Genomic DNA, 27294 nt, shown 5'->3' on the forward strand with positions numbered 1-27294 from the left:
TGACCTAACAAAAGAAGTGATATTTCCAAGGAGAATATCGCAGGAGATATCGCAAATTATAATGCCAGCGATATCTCCTACAAAAACCTTTAATGCATGATAAATGCTGTAAGCAGGCAGATGAATTTAATTTCACTAAATATATCCGTGCTTCTTATCTAACTGAGAAACATTATATGTTTAAAGATTTGGTTATAAACATAATAAAAAATTAAATACTTCATATACAACAAGATTTATTACATTCATGTAAAATATATCTAGATTTATTAACATGTTAATAAAATGACTTCAGTACTATAATAATTGTATTATGAAAAATATGGTTACGTAACAGACAAGCAAATAGCTATATTAAAATAACTGTTTATAATGGAATCATATTAGTACTATAAAATAACAGCAACCATATAAGCTTCAATTTAACAGTACAGTAAAATCAATGATAATACCAAATGACAAATGTCATGAGATCCCTTTGCAGTTTGTATAGGAACGTAATAAGAGTTGTTACAAAATTAATAGAAAGATAGGTTCTGGGTCAATTAAATAAAATGTATAAAGCAATTCTATAGCAATAAAAACCACGACTTTTTGCAAATCTACGGCACTTTTTGCAAATCTACGGCACTTTCTGCAAATCAATGGCAAGTCCAAAGAGCAGAAATGAAATGAACATTAAGGGACAAATTAAATGTATATATTTTTAAATATTAATATCTTGCAGGCCATCACTAATTCAACCTGACAAGGGGTTATGCCAAAATATTTACATAACCACTGTGAAACAAAATACAAGACCCTTTGCTAAGAGTGATCATTCCATAAATTTTACACAAACAGTAAATCAGTAATTTGTGCAATTTGTAAAGGTCTGCGTTGGATCATTTAATAGGTCCAGTATAAATCAGTAATTGGTTAATTTGTAAAGGTCTGCGTTGTATCATTTAATAGGTCCAGTATAAATCAGTAATTTGTGCAATTTGTAAAGGTCTGCGTTCGATCATTTAATAGGTCAAGTATATGTGGAATTATGTAGATTTGACTGTACTGTTAAGATGCTTTGGCAAAGCAGGAAGAATCTAATCTGAATTTACGAAAGGTAAGCATCATAAGCATCATAACTTCCCTAAACGGTCATGTATATTCAGTAATTTAAGATGAAAACAATCATCAAATTAAACTTTTGTCCACCTTTAAGATGTGTGTGATGGTCACCTTTCATAAATTCACCTCTAAATGTAGATTGAACTAGAATGTTAAAGAAACCGTCATGAATTTACTAACGCCGTAACATGTTTCTGACAAACAGTGCCTTTTTAACAACCGAATCTACATATTAAATATATTTTCTTGTTGTATCTGTCTTTTCAATGTTATTTCAACTCGTTTAAATATTTTAATACATAGCAAGCTAGATTTTACTTCCCAATGTTTAGAATATCAGTATCTGTATATTCAATGTATTAAATACATTTTCTTGTTTAGGATATTAGTATCTGTCTTTTCAATTATTTTAAGCTTGTTCAAATACATGTATTTGAATTGATAGCAAAATGGATATTACCTCCAATAATTTTGTACATATGAGAAACTATATATTAGCACATAAAATGAAGTTTGAGCTAATACAAATATTGAATACATGGACATTGATACTTATATTAAACACACAAAAAAGAAAACGTATTAAACATATACAATACCCATTAAAAAGGCTGTGTCAGCCAAAAACATTTTAACAGTGGAAGTAAATTCAGGACGGTATCTTTAAGACGTTGTGGCAAGCAAGAGTAAAAGAAACGAAACGAGAAGCAAACCCACAAGCTCTATGCTCTCAAGCTGGTCCTCTAAGTCGAGAAGATTCGATCCCGACTTCTCCTCGGGAGTCACTGGAGCATTGTTCTGAGGAACCTACAGTTAACAGGTTAAGAGAAATTAAATGAGGAAATGGTAGGCACACACATACAAGACAAGCTGAATGTAACACACCCGTACAGGTTAATTAAACAGCCATCTAAGGAGCATGGAAGTTAACTCAGGATTTAATTTAACAGCCATAATGAGTATGAAATAAGTTTGTTTCTTAGACATTTGCATGCTTAATAATGATGTCCACGAGAGGTTATGTGACCTCTTTAACTTTAGTGCCTTTTTAACGAAGCGAGCTGCTTTTTGTTTTTGCAGGTTTGATTGTAGATGTATATACTAGTGATGTTTCAGTGATCAATTAATATAGAAACTTGATCAGTTTGGCTCTAACGATGTGACGATCGATCATAAAAATCTATAAACAACTGTGTGGGAAAATGTTAACTGTAATTACTCCTCCAGTTTAGATGATGGGATTGATGTAAGTATATTGGTGTCGATGTTTAATTTTACGTCAACATACAGAAACGTTATTAAAGGTAAAATTAGTGATTTGTATGCTGTATTGCAGTGAACATGACAACAGGTACAATATCTTTATAATTCAAATTCTTTATTGCCAGTATGTTCGTATAATTTTAACTGATTGTGTAATCGTAAGTTGATTGGTTGGTACCAGCCGATTATAATCAATGATCGATGATGAAATTCCAACCGATTCCCAACACTAGTTTATAGAATCACACCTGTATTAAGCAGCAACCGAAAGTAAGTTTTAAAAATGGTGGCTCCAGATAGACGGCTACTTAATACACATCAATTATTGTCCGAACCAAATTGCTAACAACTGCAAACAATTACTCTCCTACCTTTAATTGCCTTTAGATTTCCTCCAAAGTTTGTCCAGACACAAATTGCAAAAAAACCACTACAAATATACAGATTCCACACACGAGACTGCAACGATGTTGCCAATATCGTCTTTGCTGAGATTGCATAGGGAAAAATACATGCAGTTTTCTGCCGTCTGCCATGTTGCTTGTTTATGGAATACTCTTCAAGTGGGGTGAAAGCCTCCAAAGTATGTGACACAATTAATATGAAATCAATTATCTCTAGTGGTATCATTAAAAAAAAATTAATAATAATAAAAAATAATAATAAATAATATGACGTCATCACGTTTGCTTTTATATCATAACATGTTATGACGTTGTTAGATTAAGTCCTATCCTTTCACCCCTCTTGAAGAATATTCCATAAAAAGTCAAAATGGCAGCTGGCACAAAATTACATGCTTTTTGCCCTATGCGCTCTCAGCGAAGTCAATATAGGTGACATAGTTATCATCTGGTATGTGAAATCTGTGTCATTGTAATGGGTTTATTTCAAGATTTCTCTCTGGACAAACTTTGGGGGAAATCTAACGGCAATTAAAGGTAGGAGAGTATTTTTCGTAGTTGTTAACAATTTGGTTCGGACAATAGTACTTTATTAGTTGGCTGGGAATAATAATTAAATGTTCTCTTGAGACAGAGAGCTGCTGAATATAACTGGTTACTTGAGGTTTGGCTATGTTCATGCACATATGAGTATAAAATTAACTCATATTCAAAACAAATAAAAAGCTTTAACTATCAAAAGCTTTTAAAACATAAGCTAAAGAAAGGGTTTCAATTTTATTTTATATATATAAACAAGCTATACACCATCTACTCACACAAGATTTTTTTAAACATTAAATTGTTTTATAGCATCTTAAGGGAAGTAACTCAGAGCTAACGAATTCAACTGTATGGTTTACTGGGTATACAAAATATATTTTCACATTTACGTGAAGCTATGGTCAGTCAGCTTCCAAGAAAAAATCAAAGCAAATCTTATGGGGAAAAAAAAGTATTTAAAAAAAAAATATATTGAATGATGCAATGTGAACATTATTGTAATTTTGTTTTAAAATTGATAAACTGAGGGTGTAAGTCTAAAAGATGTCTCAGCATAGCCCTGTTCTGTCCTGTCAACTACAGGTACATGGTAAACTCAAATAGAACATTCCATGCTATAAATTTAAAAGGTGTAGCTTATGTGGCAAAAACTGGTGTCTTCTCCAACACTCAACAAAATGTGGCAGTTAACTTCATTTCTTATTAGCTCAGGGGCGGGACTTGGCCCAGTGGTAAAATATATTGATGCGAGGTCGGTTTGGGATCAATCCCCATCGGTGGACCCATTCGAGTCAGTGCACCACGACTGGTAAATAAAAGGCTGTGGTATGTGCTATCTTGTCAGTGGGATGGAGCATATAAAAGATCCCTTGCTACTAATGGAAAAATGTAGCGGGTTCCTTTCTTAAGACTATGTCAAAATTAACAAATGTTTGACATCCAATAGCTGATGATTAATAAATCAACTAGTGGTGTCATTAAAAAACAAACTTTAACATTCTTATTATCTTAGAGCTGCTGATAAAAGCTGCAAACTGGCCTCTACAGCATCGTTTAATAATGCAAACAACAAACACAGCTACAGTTGTAATAAGCTGGTGTGTTATTGTTATGAAAAACTTACAAAGCTATGTACAAGTAAATACTTTATAAGTGGGACACTCGATGATTCAATATAGCAAATGTTCATTGTGTGTAGGTCAAATTTATGAGGCCTGTTTTTCTTAAATGCAGTTGGTTTGTAAATGTTACAAACAAGTACAAATAAAAGAACAGGCTTCGTAAATTGAGCTCTGTATTTTTAAGTGACTTCTATGTAGATTGGAGATCAGAGCCTATGGCATGTATAAGCGAAAGAAGAAATAATCTTAATTGTATATTAGTAATATTGTTGAGATTGCAAATATTCCTTTATTCCTCAATATAACCAATCTGATTAAAATCCGTTCAGAATATGACACAATATCCTGTCTTCTAGTCATACTACAGGGCTCGAACGTAAGAATTTGTCTCTCATGGCAAATTTTAAAAGAATTACCATGGGTGAAAGAGCCCACCGATGACAATTTTGAGCCTGCCTATGGCAATTGTTTTAAAAGTAACATTTGCAGCAAATAAACATGACCAAAAGGTTATTTTTCTGTATGTAGTCATATTTCAAAAGTGCAAATGTTAAAAACTGACACCATTTTGCCATTGTTGAGGAGCTTTACTGACAGTACAAAAGTGCTGTCAGTGATGCTCTCTGCCTACAGCAATTTATATCTCAATAACAACAATTGAGCCATGCACTACATATGTGTAAAAGTTAAATGAATGGTTTTACATTGTTGTAAATGTATTGCATGGAATGATATTTTGTTGAGAGATGAACATAAATATTTATTCCAAATTTAATTACAATGGTTAGTCATTAAAATTTCAGCATGTCTCCATATAAAAATTAATTTAAAGTTTGGTCACGTCCAATTAATGATTTGAAAGAAAGAAAAAAAGTCAATTCAAAGGCCCCAGAAATAAAGTATTTTCAATATAAAATATAAAGCATAAAAATTTAATTAAAGCAAAATATAGTTATTGTATATTATTTAGCACTTGTTTGCCTAGCAAAACCACACCAGTGTTAACTAATTGCCATGCTAAAAATGTTATAAGATCATGCAGCCCAAAGCATGTAGCAGTAAATAGTTGTATAAATTGGCAGAATGATTAAAAACAGCTATCACTAAAACTACGTCATCACCAAATGGCTGCTACAGTGGTTCTTACAGTGTATACGTGTTCTGGGCTATCACGCTTTGGTGGATCCTGAAAACATTATCATACATACAGACATACAGAAAGGAAAAATTATTCTGTATTTCTAAAACAAACAATACCTACAGTGTATCGAATAGCATATAAAATAAACAATCGATACTACTACCTATAGTCAATGGTAAAGTGAGGGTATCTTGACGATTACACGGGTGGGAATTGGTGAACTGTAAAAAAGAGGAAATCTAGAGGGGTCCCAGAAATTCTTGAAATCCTAGGTTAAAATCTGTGCCATCTGACACATTTTGGAGGAAAGGACGATTACATTGCGAGGAAACGCAATGTTCCATGAGAGGAAAACAACTGATCCGAGGTGAATTCCCACCTCTGTGATTAGGATATAACATACTTTTCTGACAATCATTTTATTTGTGTACTAGTTACTGATCCAAATGATGTGCATGACAAATCAGTTACCAAAGTAAAGCCAGGGAACCGTTAGGTTTTCAAACTAAAAATATCCACTGGCCATAATACAAAAATATCCTTTTTATAACAGTAATAACATGTTGCTCAAAATATAAAACATGTAAATGCCTAGCATGGGAATAAACTGATTATGCAAATAAAATTTATACATGACGTTGTACATATAGATGGGACAGAAATACTTACAGATCCAGGCCTCTGAAGATTTTGAGAACGATCATTTCATTTGTGCGTTGCTTGCGCGAATCTAATTTTGCATAACCTATTTTTTGTCCGCATGAAATTTGGAGCACCATTTATCTGGATATAACAAGTTAGTTACACCAAAAGGAAATGGGTTGCTTGGATTTATTTTTACGTAACCGATAAATGGGTATGCAGATTTTCCATTTTCAGAGGCCTGAGGTCTTGATAGATAAACACAAATGTGAAGTAAGAGGATGTTGAACAGGATGTTGAACAGGATGTTGAACAATCAGTGAAATGTTAAATCATGCTTTTTTTTACCCCCAGCCTTATTCTTCAAAATGCAGTTTATTGGTAACATAATTATATCCTAAATGCAGATGTAACACATTCAATATACTTTTCCCTTTCATTACATAGTTTGTGAATGACTCCAAGCATATTATTCTTGCTACATGTGGTGGTGGTAATATAAAAACCTAAGTATGTGAATAAATATGTATATAAAGGTATACATTTTTTTGGATTAAAAATCAGTTTCCGTTTAGTAAACTGTGACAAAAAAAACATTATTTGTAAGACATTACAAAAAGAAGAAGATTTATTTAAGAATGTTGACACTTAAGTAAATAAAACAGTACATGGATGTACAAAGTGAACTGAAAGATTAATGTGAAGAAAGAATTTTAGAATGTTCACCTGATATATGGACTCTTGGCCTTCCTCTGCAGACTTCTGTTCTTCTTTGTCTCCACTCTCGACCTCTCCACTCTCCTCCTGCTGCTTCTTTGCTTCCTCCATTTCTTTCTTCTTCATCTCATAGACAACTTCAAACAGGTCTCGTAAAGTAAGGACAAGATTCTCTGCCTAAAATATGTAGTCACATAAAAGATTTAGAGAATACTCAATGAGCCATGAGGTAATACCATTTATCTTGCATGATTCTCTGTCTATAATACATATAATGAAGTCATTTAAAAGATACACAAATAATACTTGGGCTATCCTTAAAGGTACAATTTTGCCTCCAATTAATTTTGTTATGTTTTAATATGGAATGAATCTGCATGTCAGTGAAAGATAGTTTTTACTTGTTTTATGCAATATTATGTCATATGACTACAAATGAGCTATCATTAAAAAATGTTTACAAGAAATACAGGTGATAATGAAGGAAATAAGGTACAATTGCTGATTTGAAATCTGGGTTGGGAAAAAAGAAAAAACCCACTACATGCCAGCCAGTTCAGAGTGTTCACTATCTTTGTAAGTCAGAGACTGAGAAAAGTATGGTAGGCAGCTAAATCCATGGAGCACAGCAAGCGATAACATTTTAAAGTTTAAGGGAAAACATTTTTCGGTTCCATGTGCTATGATCATTAGAAGCCATGGGCAACTGTTTTTCAGTAATCACGGTGAATTATGTTACATGTTAAAAGTGAATTATGTTACATGATAAAATGGTAATGGACTTTCAGGTCCGTGATTTTGCCAACACACTACTGACAAGCTTTCAGATACGATCATTCCATGAAATCCTGTGACTGGTACAGTGAGGTGTATAAAGCATGAAAAGTAGACGGTAGTGACAGTTGGCTACCAATGAAAACACTGCATAGTTTACACTTCTGACAATTAGTCAAAGAAATAGTTGACAAGAATAAAACTGAAGTTTAGAAAGTGAGTCTAGCAACAATGCTGATGGACATGACCTAGTAAAAGATAATATATATCCAACCCCTGCAATTAAGAAAATGTCCATGGCAAAAAACATTGCCACTGAAACAAATCCTAAATATAGTCCCAGGCAAAAAGGTGCCGTGGAGAAGTAACAACTCCACAGCAAACTCCACAGCATTGCTGATTGCCGTGGAGAAGTAACAACTCCACAGCAAACTCCACAGCATTGCTGATTGCCGTGGAGAAGTAACAACTCCACAGCAATCTCCACAGCATTGCTGATTGCCGTGGAGAAGTAACAACTCCACAGCAATCTCCACAGCATTGCTGATTGCCGTGGAGAAGTAACAACTCCACAGCAAACTCCACAGCATTGCTGATTGCCGTGGAGAAGTAACAACTCCACAGCAATCTCCACAGCATTGCTGATTGCCGTGGGCAGTTGCAGGGCTTGCATATCACAAAATAGAATTCATTAGCACAATTTTGCCAAAGCCCAAACAGTCTTATCTTTGATGTTAAAAACTGTGGAATTTACCTTAGCTGAGGTGATTGTTGTTTTCAGTTTCAAGAACAATTACACCAAGAAGTCATCCGTAGTATATATGAAGTTGTTACTGCTTACATTAATATGATGCAAAGTTATAGACTGTAAGATATGCATACGAGAATATCCAAACATGATCTTAGAATTAAATATCTTTTTCACCCATTTCCACTTGAGCTCTGTTTTATTTTATTTTGTGCCATTGTCAACAGCCGACCAATCAAAATGTCAAGTAAACTGAAGCCATATATAAAAATAAAAAAAATAAAAAAAATCTTTTGCACTAAATGCGGCAAGGTGAAATCAACTTCACAAATACCAAAACAAAGGCAGGGAATGTTTGTTGAATGACTCTCCAACAAATATTACACATCTTTAACTAAACAAATGCGGAAGAACACATGCTAAAACAATAACTGATGTAAAAAATCTTACAGCTTTTTCTGTTTTGATAGCAAAGAATTTATGGGTCCCATCTCCAACACCAAATATGTAACCGAAAGCACGGTTGTCACTCATGTCTCGGGCTATGAATGAGATCCGGTGAACGGGATGAGTATACTGAATTGCCTGAAAAATAACAATTATTTTTAACATCATTATCATAAGCATAACATTTTGATTATCAATGGTACAGATCATGTTAGCAAGTTGATAATTAGTACATACAGTACTGCAAATATTCAAACAAAATGCCAAAATACTGAATTAAAGTGAGATAATTTCATTTTACCACAGGAGAATTTATAATTAACCTATCCCATCTGCATTCTCTGTTCACTGTAACACTAACTGGTGTCCCTCATACAGAAAAAAAGAAGAAATTAATTAAAAATGTAAACTTTAAGATATTTCATTGAGATGAGAGGTGCAGTTTATGAGTAAAAGATGTAACCGCAATGCAGAGTTGATGTCACCGCTATCAGTGAAAAAGTAACCATCTGACTTCATTCCAGTAGCCATCGGTCTACAGGCTGGTAGGTACTGGGTTCGGATCCCAGTCGAGGCATGGGATTTTTAATCCAGATACCGACTCCAAACCCTGAGTGAGTGCTCTGCAAGGCTCAATGGGTAGGTGTAAACCACTTGCACTGACCAGTGATCCATAACTGGTTCAACAAAGGCCATGGTTTGTGCTATCCTGCCTGTGGGAAGCGCAAATAAAAGATCCCTTGCTGCTAATCGGAAGAGTAGCCCATGTAGTGGCGACAGCGGGTTTCCTCTCAAAATCTGTGTGGTCCTTAACCATATGTCTGACGCCATATAACCGTAAATAAAATGTGTTGAGTGCATCGTTAAATAAAACACTTCTTTCTTTCTTTCATTCCAGTAAGGCAATGATGATCTAAAGGGAGATAATTCATGACAATGTCTACAATATTAAAGGGAGATAATTCATGACAATTTCTCCAATATTATTGCAGCGCATTTTGTATTATTCTATGCTCACCTTGTTCTTTTTCTCTCTCCATTACTATTACTACAAAACAAACATCTGACACATGCTTACAAAACTGTATATCCAGAAACTGTTTTACACCATACCCATCTTGGAAAATACTCCTTGCTCCCACAAAGGATTCAAACATTTCTGTCCCAAGTTCACCCACCAAGCTCCCACTAATAAGGTTCATGGATGTCTATCTTTGGTATACCCACCAAGCTCCCACTAATAAGGTTCAGGGATGTCTGTCTTGGATACACCCACCAAGCTCCCACTAATAAGGTTCAGGGATGTCTGTCTTGGGTACACCCACCAAGCTCCCACTAATAAGGTTCATGGATGTCTGTCTTGGGTACACCCACCAAGCTCCCACTAATAAGGTTCATGGATGTCTGTCCTGAGTACACCCACCAAGCTCCCACTAATAAGGTTCATGGATGTCTGTCCTGAGTACACCCACCAAGCTCCCACTAATAAGGTTCATGGATGTCTGTCCTGAGTACACCCACCAAGCTCACACTAATAAGGTTCATGGATGTCTGTCCTGAGTACACCCACCAAGCTCCCACTAATAAGGTTCATGGATGTCTGTCTACACCCACCAAGCTCCCACTAATAAGGTTCATGGATGTCTGTCCTGGGTACACCCACCAAGCTCCCACTAATAAGGTTCATGGATGTCTGTCTACACCCACCAAGCTCCCACTAATAAGGTTCATGGATGTCTGTCCTGAGTACACCCACCCACCAAGCTCCCACTAATAAGGTTCATGGATGTCTGTCCTTGAGTACACCCACCAAGCTCCCACTAATAAGGTTCATGGATGTCTGTCCTGGGTACACCCACCAAGCTCCCACTAATAAGGTTCATGGATGTCTGTCTACACCCACCAAGCTCCCACTAATAAGGTTCATGGATGTCTGTCTACACCCACCAAGCTCCCACTAATAAGGTTCATGGATGTCTGTCCTGAGTACACCCACCAAGCTCCCACTAATAAGGTTCATGGATGTCTGTCCTGAGTACACCCACCAAGCTCCCACTAATAAGGTTCATGGATGTCTGTCTACACCCACCAAGCTCCCACTAATAAGGTTCATGGATGTCTGTCCTGGGTACACCCACCAAGCTCCCACTAATAAGGTTCATGGATGTCTGTCTTGGGTACACCCACCAAGCTCCCACTAATAAGGTTCATGGATGTCTGTCTTGGGTACACCCACCAAGCTCCCACTAATAAGGTTCATGGATGTCTGTCTTGGGTACACCCACCAAGCTCCCACTAATAAGGTTCATGGATGTCTGTCTTGGGTACACCCACCAAGCTCCCACTAATAAGGTTCATGGATGTCTGTCTTGGGTACACCCACCAAGCTCCCACTAAGGTTCATGGGTTCAGGGATGTCTGTCTTGGGTACACCCACCAAGCTCCCACTAATAAGGTTCATGGATGTCTGTCCTGGGTACACCCACCAAGCTCCCACTAATAAGGTTCATGGATGTCTGTCCTGGGTACACCCACCAAGCTCCCACTAATAAGGTTCATGGATGTCTGTCTTGGGTACACCCACCAAGCTCCCACTAATAAGGTTCATGGATGTCTGTCTATACCCACCAAGCTCCCACTAATAAGGTTCATGGATGTCTGTCTTGGATACACCCACCAAGCTCCCACTAATAAGGTTCATGGATGTCTGTCCTGGGTACACCCACCAAGCTCCCACTAATAAGGTTCATGGATGTCTGTCTACACCCACCAAGCTCCCACTAATAAGGTTCATGGATGTCTGTCTACACCCACCAAGCTCCCACTAATAAGGTTCATGGATGTCTGTCTTGGGTACACCCACCAAGCTCCCACTAATAAGGTTCATGGATGTCTGTCTTGGGTACACCCACCAAGCTCCCACTAATAAGGTTCATGGATGTCTGTCTTGGGTACACCCACCAAGCTCCCACTAATAAGGTTCATGGATGTCTGTCTTGGGTACACCCACCAAGCTCCCACTAATAAGGTTCATGGATGTCTGTCTTGGGTATACCCACCATGCTCCCACTAATAAGATTTACAAGTACCTGTCTTGGATACACACACCAAGCTCCCACAAAATTTTCACCAATACCTAATGACTAGAGCCTGCTTGTCTTGGGCACTCTCCCAGCCTCAAGCACACACCTGAAACATGCTCACTGAAGGAATACAGCCCTGTCAAGTAGACCCATACACAAAATGGAAATACTACGGCTTCACTATTCATCTCATCATCATCCATGTTTATAATGTCCAAAAAACTAAAAAATGTCTTCGTCTCTGTGTTAAATGTTTGTGGCATTTTAAAAAGAAAGAAAAATGGGAAAAAAGCTCTATGAAGGGTCTGCCCAATACAAAGTGCTGCTGCCTGTACTAACCAGCGACACACCATCTATAATCTTGAGTCCCTCGAGCGACACATTGACAACGATCTTCTGTTTGTGTTCCCCGGATGCCTTCACGGCTGCCTTCAACTTCTGCATGGCCATCTGACAGATCTTGTCCCCCCGCGCCTCCTCCACATCGTCAACGCCAATCAGCTTGGCACGGAAGTTAATGCCGTGTCCTTCAAATCGGGTTGGATCACCTTTTTCTGAAAGGCAAAAAGAGACAATACAATCAAACTAGCTTGAATAGTCAGCTCTGTCAAAGGTACTTGGTTCCTTTAGAACATTGTAAAGTATTTTTTTCTAAACTTGCTTTCTTGTTTCTTCTAACATTATAAAGTATGTTTGTATAAACTTGGTTTGTTGCCTCTTACAACATTGTAAAGTATTTTTTTTTAACTTGGTTTCTTGTCCCTTACAACTTTGTAAAGTATGTTTCTTGCTTGAATTGGCAACATAAAAAGAAATGCAAAATTAGGGTTAAGCAGGGTTTCTCCCAGAAATAAAATGTTTTGGTAAGGCGCTATGGAATTGAGTTTTTAGAATGCAGGTGCCGAAGAAAAGGGAATTTATGATCGCCCAGAGGCGTTTTTGTATCTCTGTTCATCTTCATTTATATATTCCTTCCACACTGTGTCATTCTGCTGTACATATGAACAAACAAAGTTTATAATCATTTAAAGCCAACATTAATCCTACAGTAATGATAAGTCATTTTTATTTTGTCAATAGGTCAACTAAAACAAAATAATTTGTATACAATTTTGGGTATGGAACAGCTGGTCCTTAACAGTATATATGGTGGATCGATCCCCATTGGTGGGCCCATTGGGCTATTTCTCGCCCCAGCCTGTGCACCACGACTGACATATCAAAAGCCATGGTATGTACTACCCTAATGGTGCATATAAAAGATCTTTTGCTGGTCCTTAACCGTATGTTTGACGCCATATAACCATACATAAAATGTGTTGAGTGCGTCATTAAATCAAACATTTCTTTCTTTTTGTTTATTTTGTTGTTTGAACAGTATATACATTGTATTTCTCAGTCTTATGTATTTCTCAGTCTTTAATTCATCTGATATCCACCACCTAAAATGTTCAAATCTTATCTGGACGTGAGTAAATTATTACCAGTTAATGCTCATCATCTATCAGGTGTCACACATCTGGATGATTATATAGGATGGATTTTTTAAACATACTTTAAAAAATTCACTATCATCAAAGTATGCAACAAATGGTTACGCTTCTACAGACATTAGGACTATTTACATTCAAACAGCCACCAATGATATCATTAAACAAAACACACTTTAACTTTAAACAGCGACACTACAAGACAAAAAGTTAAACTTTGTTTTGTTTTGTTTAACAAAGCCATTAAAGCACATTTCTTTATTAATTATCAGCTATAGGATGTCAAACATTTGGTTATTTTTGTACATAGTCTTAGAGAAAAAAAACCTGTTATATTTTTCCATTAGTAGCAAGGGATCTTTTATATGCACCATCCCACAGACAGGATAGCACATACCACGACCTTTGATATACCAGTCGTTGTGCATTGGATGGAACGAGAAATAGCCCAATGGGCCCACTGACAGGGATCGATCCCAGACTGATCGCGCATCAGGTGAGCACTTTTAGTTAGTTTACCACTGGGCTACGTGGCACCCCGACACGACTAGAAATGCCTACATGTAATTATGTAATTATGCTGACCTGTGTTAGTTAATCAGCCATCTTTTTGAACAGGTACATTTTTCAACAGATCAAATTAAGTCAGGAATAAAACCAACAAAATATAATTATGAACTGGTAAACAGTAAATTTGTTTTAAAAATTACTTACGGTTTTTCGTAGCTGCCATGTCTACCCTCAATGTGTCTTACTCCAATCAAAGACAACCTAAATTTGAAAATCCACAAAGATTAATGTCAGTAAAAAACCCAATGTACCTAGGTGATAAGATATGAATAAACATGTTTTTAAATGTTAAGGCATGTCCATAAAATATCTTAAAGGCATATTGTCACAGACCACTGACCTAATGGTCTAACAAAGTATTACCTGAACAAATATAATTTGATTTGCCCTAAATGTACTTTATTCAACCATCTTCATAACCACCATACTCAATGACATTTTGTAAAAATAATTGAATTATGGCAATGGTCCATAATTCAAAAACTAAAATTGCCGAGAAGGATGACATGGATTTCACTCCATCATGGTTCAGTTAAGTTGATGCGATAGCTAGATTTGGTTCCCAACAATTAATGTAATTTTTATTTATTATCAATTTTTAGGGAAATATGGTCCTTAAATATGTGACAGTATGCCTTTAATATTAAATAGTTCAAGTTCAATTTATACTTACTAACATCTTTGGATGCATTCAATACTAAATTTATTCGATTATGGTGAAAATAAGTGTTGTATAACATTAATTAATTACAACAAAAACTATTTACAATTAACTGAGATATTTATTTTGTTGTGCCTAATTTTAGAGAAAGTAAACTGAAATTAGTTTGGTTTTTTTTAGTCTTTGGATTCAAAGCTGAGTAATTAATCAGGGGCAAAGCCAGAAGATCAAATGCTTATGGTGGGGACCTCACTTTCAGTATTCATGTTACCAAGGCATGCCGAGAATTCAAATTATTCCCCTTGCAAAACAAAATATGAGATGAAACAGCACTGGGGAAGTGTGTGTGTATGTGTGTGTGTGTGTGGGGGGGGGGGGGGGGGCACGAGCGCCCAATGGTATACCTCCCTTAATATATCCCAGGACCCTGCTATTGTGGAACTTAAAAACTGTAGCAACATAATAACTAAATCCCATTATAATACTGTAATACTGTTAAAATGCCCTTGTATCACAAGCAGATGGATAAAACATTCACATGAACAAAACTTGATACAGTATACAAGTAACTGATATCTCATTTAAAAGTCCTGTTTAAGCATATCAAATGTATTTATCAGTTACCAGTGAGAGAGACATACTAAAGCTACATACTATAGTCAGTCCCACAGGGAACACATTTTTTCATACTATAGAATTTACTACAAGTTATTCTTTCTCAGCTGATTGTCTCACAAAAATAATATATTTTTGTTATTTCCAAAAACACTTTTACTTTTCTTTTAACATCAAACCAAACTGAAATTATTTACAAAAAACATACATTGTAGAAGGATGGGATGGACTATAGAACTACATTTGTTCAGTACTGTATCATAAACTTTATAGGTTATATATATACTTTATTAAAAATGTCACTTAACTTATAGATACTACTGCATTAAAATTACAAGATTTATATGCAACAATAGCTGGTACACATTGTATTTGTGAAGAAAATAAAGGAAGCCGTATAATACCTCTGTAATGATGTTACTACGTGCTCATGTATTTTAATTTTACATGTTTTGCATTCCTGTATTACTGGTCACACTAACTTGCACGAAGTTAGCTTTGATACAAATAACAGTAAATTATTTCAATTCTATTACACCATATATGTATGTTGCAAACAAGAAATACAGATTTTCATTGAAAGGAAAGGAATATTTGTTTAATCACACCTCATTGTTTAATGGGGGCAGGATGTAGCCTAGTGGTAAGGCGCTTGCCTGATGTCCAGTCGATCTGGGATCGATCCCCATCAGTGGGTCCATTGGGCTATTTCTAATTCCAGCCAGTCACAGTGCACCGTGACTGGTATATATCAAAGGTCGTGGCATGTGCTATCCTGTCTGTGGGTTGGTGCATATAAAAGATCCATTGCTACTAATGGAAAAATGTAACAGGTTTCCTCTCTAAGAATATATACTACCGACAAAAAATAAGGGAACGGGTGAAATGATAGTGAATGTTTTATTTCGATTAACGTCTGGAAAACCAATTTGAGGCGTCTATATCAATATCTGGTGTGCCCACCATTTTGGGCGATGCATGCTCGACACCTTGATGGCATACTGTTGATTAATGTATGTATGGTTGCCCTGGGTATTGCCCGCCATTCATTCTGAAGGGCTACTGCAAGCTGGGCCACGTTGGCGGGTGCTGGGTCCCTGGCGTACACTCTCCGCCCAAGAATGTCCCGCAGGTTCTCTATAGGGGACAAATCGGGGGACTTAGCGGGCCAGTCGACTGTCGGTATGCCTTGTTGTCGTAGGTAATCGGTGACTATCCGAGCACGATGTGGTCTGGCATTGTTGTCTTGAAATTCTAAATTTCTGCCAATATTTCTCGCCACTGGAACAACGACAGGACGCAAAATTTGGTCCAGATATCTATGGCCAGTCAAATTTCCATTAACAATAATCAAATCTGTTTGCCTGTCATGTGTGATCCCTCCCCACAACATGACACTACCACCCCCATACCGATCATGGTCTAGAATTGTAGCCCAGGCATATCTCTCGCCGCTACATCGCCAACATCGTTTTCTGCCATCTGTGAATCTGAGGTAGAACCTCGATTCGTCTGTAAACATGGTGTAACGCAATTGTCGCACAGTCCGTCCCTGGTGTTGCCTAGCCCACCGTAATCGTTGCCGCCTATGGTGAGCTGTTAGGGTCTCACCCTTCAGAGGACGCCTCACTTTCAGGCGGGCTTTGTAGAGTCTGTTCTTGACAGTAGATGTTGAAATTCGCCTTCCTGTTATTGTACGGAATTCACTGTTGATAGCAGCAGCTGATTTGAATCTATTGCATAGAGCAGTTAATGTTATGGTACGATTTTGTCGAGGTGTCGTCTTTTTAGACTTGCCACGCCCAGGTCTCGTTGCAACCCCGCCAGTTTGACGGTACTTATCCCACAATCTAGAAATTACACTTTTTGATTTACCAAACATTCGAGCAACTTGGCATATTGACGTACTTCCCTCTATCGTACCGACAATTCGCCATTTCGTCTCTTCATTAAGGTATTGTCTTGGGACCATTTTCACACATGTGATTACCTCACTTGCATTGGTGATTGTGAGTTCCACGATAAGCTCATACATGTGATCTTCTGTGTGCACGTGCATCACATGCCGTTCATGTATGATGTGAAATTTCATTTTGATCAGATGAAGCGTTCAGATGCAACGCCACTGTATTATAACAGTGCATGTCAACGCTAGTTACATTCACATCAGTCGTTCCCTTATTTTTTGTCGGTAGTATATATAAAAATTACCAATTGTTTGACATCCAACAGCCGATGATTAATAAATCAATGTGCTGTAGTGGTGTTGTTAAACAAAACAATTATTTTTTATTGTTTAAAGCTGCATTCTCAAATGTAGAATGTTTATTATTTTTCCATCTAAAATAGATCAACCACGTTATTTTTCCTTCCCTGATAAATCATGCTTTTAATATCTGCTCAATGCAGGCATTATTTATTTATTTATTTATTCATTTTATTGATTTATTTATTTTTATTATTATTTTTTAAAATTATTATTATTAATTTTAAGTCATCTACATACATATATTATTTACCACAAGTGACGATACATGAATATGCCAAAACAAAGCAATTACTCACTGTACATAGCAGATTTTCCGTTAGAAGATACATCAATAAATTGTAAAACACATTCCCATAGTAATGTCCAGGTGTAAGTACAATAACCTATCAATAAGTTAGACAAGAATTAATCTTTTAACTCGGGTCAATGTTCAAAACCTTGTCTCAAAAGCCACTTTGCTTGGACATAGTATGTATAATCGTAGTACACAATGATATTTCCAAACAACTGATAGACATACAGACAAACCTGTGTTAAGCAGCCATTTAGCAGAGTATCAAAACTGGGTCCATGAAGACAGAATATTGCTTAATGCAGGTCAATTTGTACTACACGTAATATCAAGCTGATTTGGGGAAACTTGACTATTGGTGTTTTAAGGCAGGTGGTTGCTGAATAGAAGAGACCATTTTAGCAGGTTTGACTGTAATAATACATAAAGTATTAATACCTAATAAAGGATTAACTATTGTAAGCAACGACATACACTATATACCTGCACTTATCATGGCATACGAGGTGGGAGTGATATTAAAAAATATATATATATATTTATTAAATTAAAATACTACAAGACCAAAATATAATAAATTTTGTTTTTATAATTATTTAACTTTAGTAACAAGATTAATAATATTTATTTATACATGGTTACCATAATATGAAATACACATGTACTTGTCTATCAGCTGTGGACTAAAAAATGTGTTAGATAAATTTATCAGTCAATAAACATTATTTTCTTTCAGGTATTATAAACTTTGATTATTTACTTATTTTTCATTAAATATTTAAACACAAAATACATTTTAAAAAATTTAAAAAAATAAATAATAATAATAACATAAACATCAATGTACTAATCTTAAAAGAATTCACCAGAAATGTAAGCAGCCTTAAATATCTTCGAATGGAAACTGGGTCTATACTTAATCAGACCGATCTACACCGTGAAATGTTGTTCTCCTGCCAACTGTATACATATATGCTGATGGTGATGAGTTACTCATACAACTGATGACAGGCTGTGTGTAGGTGTTGACTGTTACCTGACAGTGCAGGTAGATCATGTGAGGTACTCCAGTACAGGTATTTACATGCTCTGGCATTATTAATTTAACACAACATACCAAAGAGTTAAAACAGTAGGCTAATACTTATAAAATTATGAATGTATGTTTTGGTTTTGTTTGATGTAAGGGCGAGATTTCGCTCAGTTAGTTGAAAAAAAAGAAGAAATTTATTTGGTTTAACACTACCACTTGTGCACATTGATTTATTAATCACCAGCTATTGGATGTCAAACATTTGGTAATTCAGACATAGTCTTAGAGAGGAAACCCGCTCCATTTTGCCATTAGTAGCAAGGGATCTTTTATATGCACCATTCCATAGATAGGATACAAAATACCACAGCCTTTGATATACCAGTCGTGGGGCACTGGCTGGAACGAGAAACAGCCCAATGGGCCCACTGACGTGGATCCTAAACTGACTGCTCATCAAGCGAACGCTTTACTACTGGGCCCTTCAGTTGGTTGAGTGCTCACCTCAGGTTTTTGCATTGCAGGTTTGAATCACCCTAGTGGATCCATTCAACTTATAATTTTTCCCCATTCCAACCAGTGCACTACGACTGGTCAAAGGCTGTGGTATGTGATTTTCTGTTTGTGGGAAAATGTAGTAGGTTTCCTCTGATGACTTAAGTGTCAGAAATACTAAATGTTTGACATCCAAAAGACGATGATTTATTAATCGATGTGCTCTAGTGGTGTCATTAAACAAAACAAACTTTAACTTTGGTTTGATGTAATCAGAGGGGCAGAATGTAACTCAGAGATAGATTGCTTCCCTTGAGTGCAATGGGTCCTAGGATCCATCCCTCTCAGTGGAGTCAATATTTTTCCCATTCTAACCAATATGGCAAGATTGATATATCAAAGGCTGTGTTGGGTTCTATCCTGTCTATGGAAATATACATAAAATTTTTGTTTTTCACTGGCAACAGTATTCCATGTTATGGCAGTGGGTTTGTTAGCTCAAGTTCAAGAGTCGTAATTACCATAATGTTAAACACACAATCCTTTTCTCTCTTTGCTGAACCTGATGGACAATATTAGTACTGGATCAGCCAATACAACACTAATTACCATGCTCTTAAGGGCTCCTGTTCTAGAACTGTCAATGTTATCACACTGGCCACTCTTACTGGTCAGTTAGCAGTACACCCATGGTCTTTTATGTATAAACTTACAAACAGGACAGCACATACCATGAATTTTGGAAAACTATATGTGGAACACTTTAATAGGTAATTTTTAATTGTGCATTTACTTTTTAAACTATTATAATTGGAAAAATAAAATAAAAACTATGGGAGATTAATTGGAGCAATTTCCACCAGTCAATCAGAGTTCACGAACAGCAAACAACTTGGGTTTTTAAGGTGTGCTGTTGAATTTTTTTTTTAACTTGTATTTTTATTAACATATATGAAGAACATAAATGTACTTACACTTACCTGAGAATAGGTTTGAGTATTCTTAAGCCGACAGTGACATGGCAAATTTAGCAACTGGTATGACTTGTCTGAGCTAGCACAACAGGCCACCGCAGGAGACAAGATGAGGTTCTTTAATGTATGTCATGACACTTGGATAATGAATATCCCGCCATCTCAAATGAGAACGGGACCATTTGTCATGTGTCCTTGTTAGTGCTTTCAACCAGCGGTCAAGGAAACTATTTTAACCATTTGTTTACCAGGATTAAGTGTTTGTCAACGCAAAACCACATGATGTAACAGACCTGCTGTCTGCACTGTGGTCTCTTTTCACACTTTTAAATATTGTTTCCTTCTGCAATGTTCTATTAGAATTCAAATTTTATAAACTTAAATTAAAATATAACCAACATGTGATTCAACATTGTTCAGAGCATACACACAATGTATGTTGGTGTGGAAGAAATCCTGATAACATTTTGAAAAAAAAAGACTTCCTATTTGGAAACATTTTCAACCCTCTTTGTTGAGTTAAAAAGTTTGTTTTGTTTAACAACACCACTAGAGCACACTGATTTATTAATCATTGGCTATTGGATGTCAAACATTTGGTAATTTTTACATGTAGTCTTAGAGAGGAAACCCACAACATTTCTCCATTAGTAGACCCCTGTGACCCCCTCTAGATCTGTCAATGTGACTGGTATATTACAGACCATGTATGTGCTGTCTGTCTGGGGTAAAGTACATATAAAAGATCCTTTACTGTTAATGGAAAACTGTAGTAGGTTTTTTCTGAAGACTATGTGTCATAAATGCTAAATGTTTGACACCTAACAGCCAATGACAAGTAATCAATGTGCTCTAGTGGTGTCAATAAACAAAACAAACATTTTTAAACTAATGAAATAACATATGTCCTGGACAGTGTGCTTAGACTGCAGGAATAAAAACTAATGCTCAAACCCTCATCATACGTGAGCAGAAATCGCTGGGGAGGAGTACAATTTAAATTATGCTAGTTCCCGGGCCAGTAATTTCAAGTACATGTGCCCTAAATTTAAGATGCTGACTGTCAGGCTATTTTGCTAAGATACAGCTTGTTTGGACCCATATAGGTTTTATCAAGTCAGGATGCCCCAATAGTAGGATGACTGGAGATTTTCCCAAGGACTAGCAACTTTTCTTAGTACTAGTCCTCCAGACCAGTGGAAATATTTCTTAATTTCTACCCCTGGGATACTAAGCATGAAATAGTGTTTTCCCTAGCTTGTTTTAGCATGGTACGGCACCATACCTCAATAGTCTAGCACCATCTTGCCTTAATCAGTGCCATGCTGCCCTGAGATTAAACAAGACGTTTTCAATAATTAATTCTAAAATTGCCTTTATAAAACACTAAAAATATGTGTTATTAATTAATAAAATACCCCTGTTAAATATTTTGCCATTCATTTATTAAAGCAAGTACATTAATTACATTTATTTTTATTTCAATTAATGTCGTTAATGAAAAATTAAGGGACCCCAAAACTGTTTAGTCTACCATGCCTTGCCAAATTTCTAGAGAAAACACTAATGAAAACAAGTTATATTATCCTGAATCCATGAAAAATGTATACATACCAATATTATGCTGCTGTTTACAATGAGGAAGTTGTGCTCGTCAGATTGTTTTGCTATTCATAATGTACCCTGTAAATAGGAAATGAAACATATTGTAATTCTTACATTACATAAATAATAAATTACAAAAATAAATCAAAAGATAAAACCAGTAAAATATTATTAAAAACAAAACAATCAAGAAAGATATTGTCAGAAATATAACCTTTTCACATGTTCAATAAATGATCAAAATATCATAATTCCGGCATCATCTAGTTTGAACAAAACACACACATGTATCAATAGCATAGGAAATTGCCTTTTGAACATTAATAATTATAACTTTTATTACATGCATGTACATGTACTTGCATGTAAAATACAAAATACACCACCACCACCACCCAAAACCCCAAATTACTGATATATTAATTATTTCTTGTACACTAACAAACTTAGCAACTAAAAAGTGCAATAATTTAGAAACACATACAAACAATTTACTGGTACATTTGCAAAATATTCAGTATACAAAATGTTTGAAATTATTTTAGACACCTGTATTTCACCTTTTGATTCATTATCAAACTCAGTTAACTTAGTAGATCCTGTTACATTCTGCTGTAAAATTATTGTTTCAAACATAATATATATACTACTCAAAAGAATTTAAGGGTCAGACGATATTTTCTACATTATTTTCTGAATGTCAATTATATTAGCTAGACCATAATGTCACGCATGGTATTGTTCCATTTTGACGAAAGTGGGTCTAAGCAACCCATAAATGAATTAAAATCCACTGTCAATGACACTGTCGACTAATTCTAATGGCAAAAACATGCTTACATTTGCACGTAAATTAGGGCGAAAGTGAAAGGTCTGCTAAGTGCCCATAACTTGCTTTTTCACAATGCGCTTCGTTTGCATGCTTTGCATGTGTATTCCATGTTCCCAATGCTGAATTTCCGTATAATTGGAGCTTGCGTTCGTGTACGGTGCACACTCCAAATTCGACAATGGTACGACGTCAACTGACTATCGAAGATCGAGGAAGAGCTATTGCTTGGCTTCAGGATGGCAATACGCAAAGAAATGTTGCTCTGAGACTTGGTGTCAGTCAGAGTGTCGTTGGCCAACTGTGGCAACGGTACCAAGCAACGAATTCTGTTCGAAATCGTCCACGTTCGGGAAGACCCCGAAGCACTACAAATAGAGAGGACCGCTACATCACCAATATGGCTCTACGTCAACGCACAACCACTGCACGCTGATTACGTGACAATCTGCGGACTGCGACTGGAACTCGAGTGTCTGATATGCAATCGTCTGAGAGCCAATAATCTACGCTGCCGTCGCCAGGCTGTTCGACCACCACGTCACTGGTGCACACTTCATCTGCTGTGGCAACATGTTCAGTGGGGTCGAGTGATGTTCACTGATGAGTCCAGGTTTAGTCTCCAGTTCAACGGCGGTCGGGTTCGTGTCTACAGACGTCCTGGGGAGCGCTTCGCTGATGTTAACGTTAGACAACGTCACCGGGTTCGGTGGTGGCAGCGTCATGGTGTGGGGCGGCATCTCTATCCACCACAGGACTCCCCTCTATGTGGTGGATGGCAATCTGAATGGAATCCCTATCTGAATGAGATTATCCGGCCGTTGGTTCTCCCAGGCCTTTAGCAGATTGGTGGCGGGGCAGTTCTGCAGGATGACAATGCCAGACCCCACCGCGCCAGGGTGGTAACGGACTTTCTCAGACAACAAGGTATCGCCAGGATGGATTGGCCAGCATATTCGCCTGACTTGACCCCAATAGAGCACGCCTGGGACGAATTAGGCAGGAGAGTTCGGGATAAACATGCCCCTCCGGCCAACCTTCATGACCTGGGTCAACTTCTTATGGCAGAGTGGCAGGCCATTCCCCAAGAGTTCTTCAGACGTCTGATCAACAGCATGAGGCAACGATGTGTTGAGTGTATTCGCGCCAGGGGTGGATTCACACACTATTAAATGAATGTTCTAATGTGTAAAATCCATGTTTGACAACCTTCAACTTTGACAGCATGTCATGTGACTTTCTTGTATACAGTGACATTTATTTGTGGTTTTTTGTAAATATGGAATAAATTAAATTTTTGGTGTAGTTTACATCATCAATCTAATACACTCTGAAACTTATTTGGTTATAAATTTTTGACCCTTAAATTCTTTTGAGTAGTATATACATGTAATTATGCTCTCTGTTGATTAAAATACAGTTTAATACTGTATCATATTCTTAAGTACCTGTATATATACTAATATCCATAATATTCTAGTGATTAAATGTTCTTAATAATAGTATTATTAGTACTCAATATTAACGAGTATTAACACAGACTTAAACTGCTGAAAGGAAAACAAATGTCAGGGAGTTGGCAAATTACCGAGGGGAGCTAATCTGTTTAATAAAGCGGTTGCCTACATTTATCTTGATTTAGCTGCCAGTCATAACCCAGAGTTCAGAATCAGGTTAGGTCTCGTATGGACTTGTCCCTAAATAAATATTGTGTTGTTTAGCCTACATAATACTAGAAGGGGAAAAAATATGACAGTGGTGTGTACTGTCCTGTCGAAACATAATAGCTGCTGGTTAAAACAATTTTTGCAAAGATGCTGTTAATTAGAAAGACAATAAAATTATTGACTCTCAATCATCCCCAGATGGATGAAAGGTTTGTTTTGTTTAATGACACCACTAGAGCAGATTGATTAATTAATCATCAGTTATTGGATGTCAAACATTTGGGGCCGAATTTACAAAACCTGTTTAAGTCTTACATGCGTGTAACTACACCCATTTACAATGCTTAACACCAACATTTAAAAAAAAAGAAAAAGAAAAAGGCTACGTAAATTTGGCACATGGTAATTCTGACATGTAGTCGTCAGGGGAAACCTGCTACATTTTTCCTAATGCAGCAAGGGATCTTTTATATGCACTTTCCCACAGATAGGAAAGCACATACCACAGACTTTGACCAGTTGTGGTGCACTGGTTGGAACGATTTTAAACTCTAAAAACAATATTTGGGGAATTGAAGGGTGTATACTACCAAATCAAATCTCATAGATGACAATAGTAACATATGTGGCTAAAACTCCTACCTGCAGCGTATCAATCAACATAAACTACCACCCCTCACCCTTAAAGTGAATCAGAAAAAATTGGGGGGGTCAAGCTGCTTATTTCTTAGATAACGGGTAGCGTCTATGACTACCCTAATTCTGCATATTTACTGTTAGTTCAGTGTGTGTACTCAGGTATATATGTAGAGACAACAAAGATAAAGTACCTCTACCCCTTTAAAGAATTCCATTAAAACACATGCACTTGACTGACCCCTAGATTATGAAGACAGTAACAGGCACATCAAAGAAATATCAGTATTTAAAAAATGCAAGTTACCAGGTGTGAGAATTTAAAATCTATTGGCCATGCTGAGTTTCATAATGAACCATCAAAACCATTGGCAGCCACCAATATTCCTGACTATATTTTATTGATAGCCTACTGTAGTTGGAGGTTTTAATATTTGTGACAACTGGAATTATCAACCAGCTTTCACACATTTATTTTTGATTAAATTACTGGAAAAAACGACTATTTTTAAATGACATAATTACCCGAACATCTATTTTCTTGCATTATTTTCTAATCCAGATGAATACAATATGTATATATTGGATGTATTCCTACAATCTGCAATCCAGCATTTTATTTAGCTAGTAACATTGGGTAATACAGCTTTAACAATAAAATAAATAATCAATTTACTCCAAGGCAGATAAATTTTGATAATCAAATCTGAAAAACTTGGTTCTGAATCTAGTATAAACTTAAAATGCTCTTCATGAGGGCAAACTAAGTGATTATTAAAACAAAATTAATCTGGATATCTAAATATATGTTTAACAAGCCTATTGTTATGTATAAATAAGAACAGAAGGCACAATAGTGACAACAAATTTAATTATGTCTTTGGTAACGTTTTCCTTCAAATTTACTTAAAATTTTGCATAAAACTACAAATTTGTCTAAAATATAACTTAGCATCCTATAAACATGTTAAAATGACAATAAAAATCAAGTTCTTTACAAATTTGAGTTTCCTGAATTTCATACATGAAAAATTAACTATGTTCATGGAAACTAAAGACATTAACCCACTACTGGCACATGTTATTTTTAATATAAAAATAAACTGCTATTAAAATCTCAGTTCAAATTGCTTATATATAATACCATATTTAGAAGCAGTTGTATATGGTAAGTCAAATACCATGTCAAAAGAAATTATTGAAATCTTTACAGTATGAATTATAGGCCAAAACCAACTTTTCCTCAATGCTAAGTTTTGATTCAAACTCCATTCAGAGCCATGCACAGTGATTATTGTCATGGTCAAGGTCATTATAAACTTGCATGGTCAAGTGACAGCTAATTAATCAACCAGTATAGTTTAATTAAATAAAATGACGAAATCATAATATTTTTTATTATGCACTGAATATGTGCTATAGGGTGTGTATATACTACCAAATGAAATCCCATAGACGACAATAGTAACATATGTGGCTAAAACTCCTATCTGCAGTGTATCAATCGACATTAACACCACGGATATAAATACTACCACCCCTTACCCTTAAAGTGAATCAGAAAAAATTGGGGGTCAAGCTGCTCATTTCTGATATAAAAGGGTAGCATCTATCACTACTCTAGTTCCACACAAAATTCAAGTACTTTTTTTTTTACAGGTACCCCGTACATGTTTCAAGGCTACATTTTTCGCCCAGATGAAACTTTTTTTTTTAAAAACAAACACACTCACATTTATCACCAATCACAGGACTTGTGGTTTTCAATTCTCTATCAAAAGTTTGGTGCACCTCGAACTTTGACCCAGCAGGAAGTTATTTCATTTAGTACTTAGTATCTGAAGGTCACATATAGAGGATAATAATAGCAAAAGAGTTTTCTGTTCTACAAAGTTCTTATTCATGAGTTATTCGTCATACGTTGCAAATGGCCTGCATCAATACATGTCACAGCGGGTCTGTAACCGTATTTGCCCATGGTCTCATATGAGAATTTTTACCTCTGGTATATATTGTCTACTGGTTCTCCTCAGCAACCCCTGCTATTAATAAAATGTCCACGGCAAAAAAACATGCCATTGAATAAAACCCTGAATAGTCCAAGGCAAAAAAGTGCCATGGAGAATTAAACCTGCACAGCAATCTCCAAGACACTGCTGATTGCCGTG

The 27294-nt window shown here is 36.2% G+C and overlaps 1 protein-coding gene across 10 annotated transcripts in view; it reads right to left on the reverse strand.

Annotated features, from left to right (window-relative positions):
• The window catches only part of LOC121374073 (disabled homolog 2-like), a 51985-nt gene that overhangs the window by 22573 nt on the left and 2118 nt on the right, over positions 1-27294 (reverse strand). For 8 of the 10 annotated variants that reach the window (XM_041500978.1, XM_041500981.1, XM_041500982.1 and 5 more), the window contains exons 2-8: positions 22004-22072; positions 14195-14251; positions 12330-12544; positions 8911-9045; positions 6948-7115; positions 5586-5624; positions 1825-1914 (exon numbers count right to left, since the gene is read on the reverse strand). In XM_041500978.1, coding sequence (XP_041356912.1) covers positions 1825-1914; positions 5586-5624; positions 6948-7115; positions 8911-9045; positions 12330-12544; positions 14195-14213 — 666 coding nt within the window. In that variant the 5' untranslated portion in view covers positions 14214-14251; positions 22004-22072. The remainder of the gene's footprint in view (positions 1-1824; positions 1915-5585; positions 5625-6947; positions 7116-8910; positions 9046-12329; positions 12545-14194; positions 14252-22003; positions 22073-27294) is intronic. The other 2 variants (XM_041500976.1, XM_041500980.1) reach the window with 2 other exon arrangements.

The sequence above is a fragment of the Gigantopelta aegis genome, chromosome 6, assembly GCF_016097555.1.
Source record: "Gigantopelta aegis isolate Gae_Host chromosome 6, Gae_host_genome, whole genome shotgun sequence".
Lineage (NCBI taxonomy): Eukaryota > Metazoa > Mollusca > Gastropoda > Neomphalida > Peltospiridae > Gigantopelta > Gigantopelta aegis.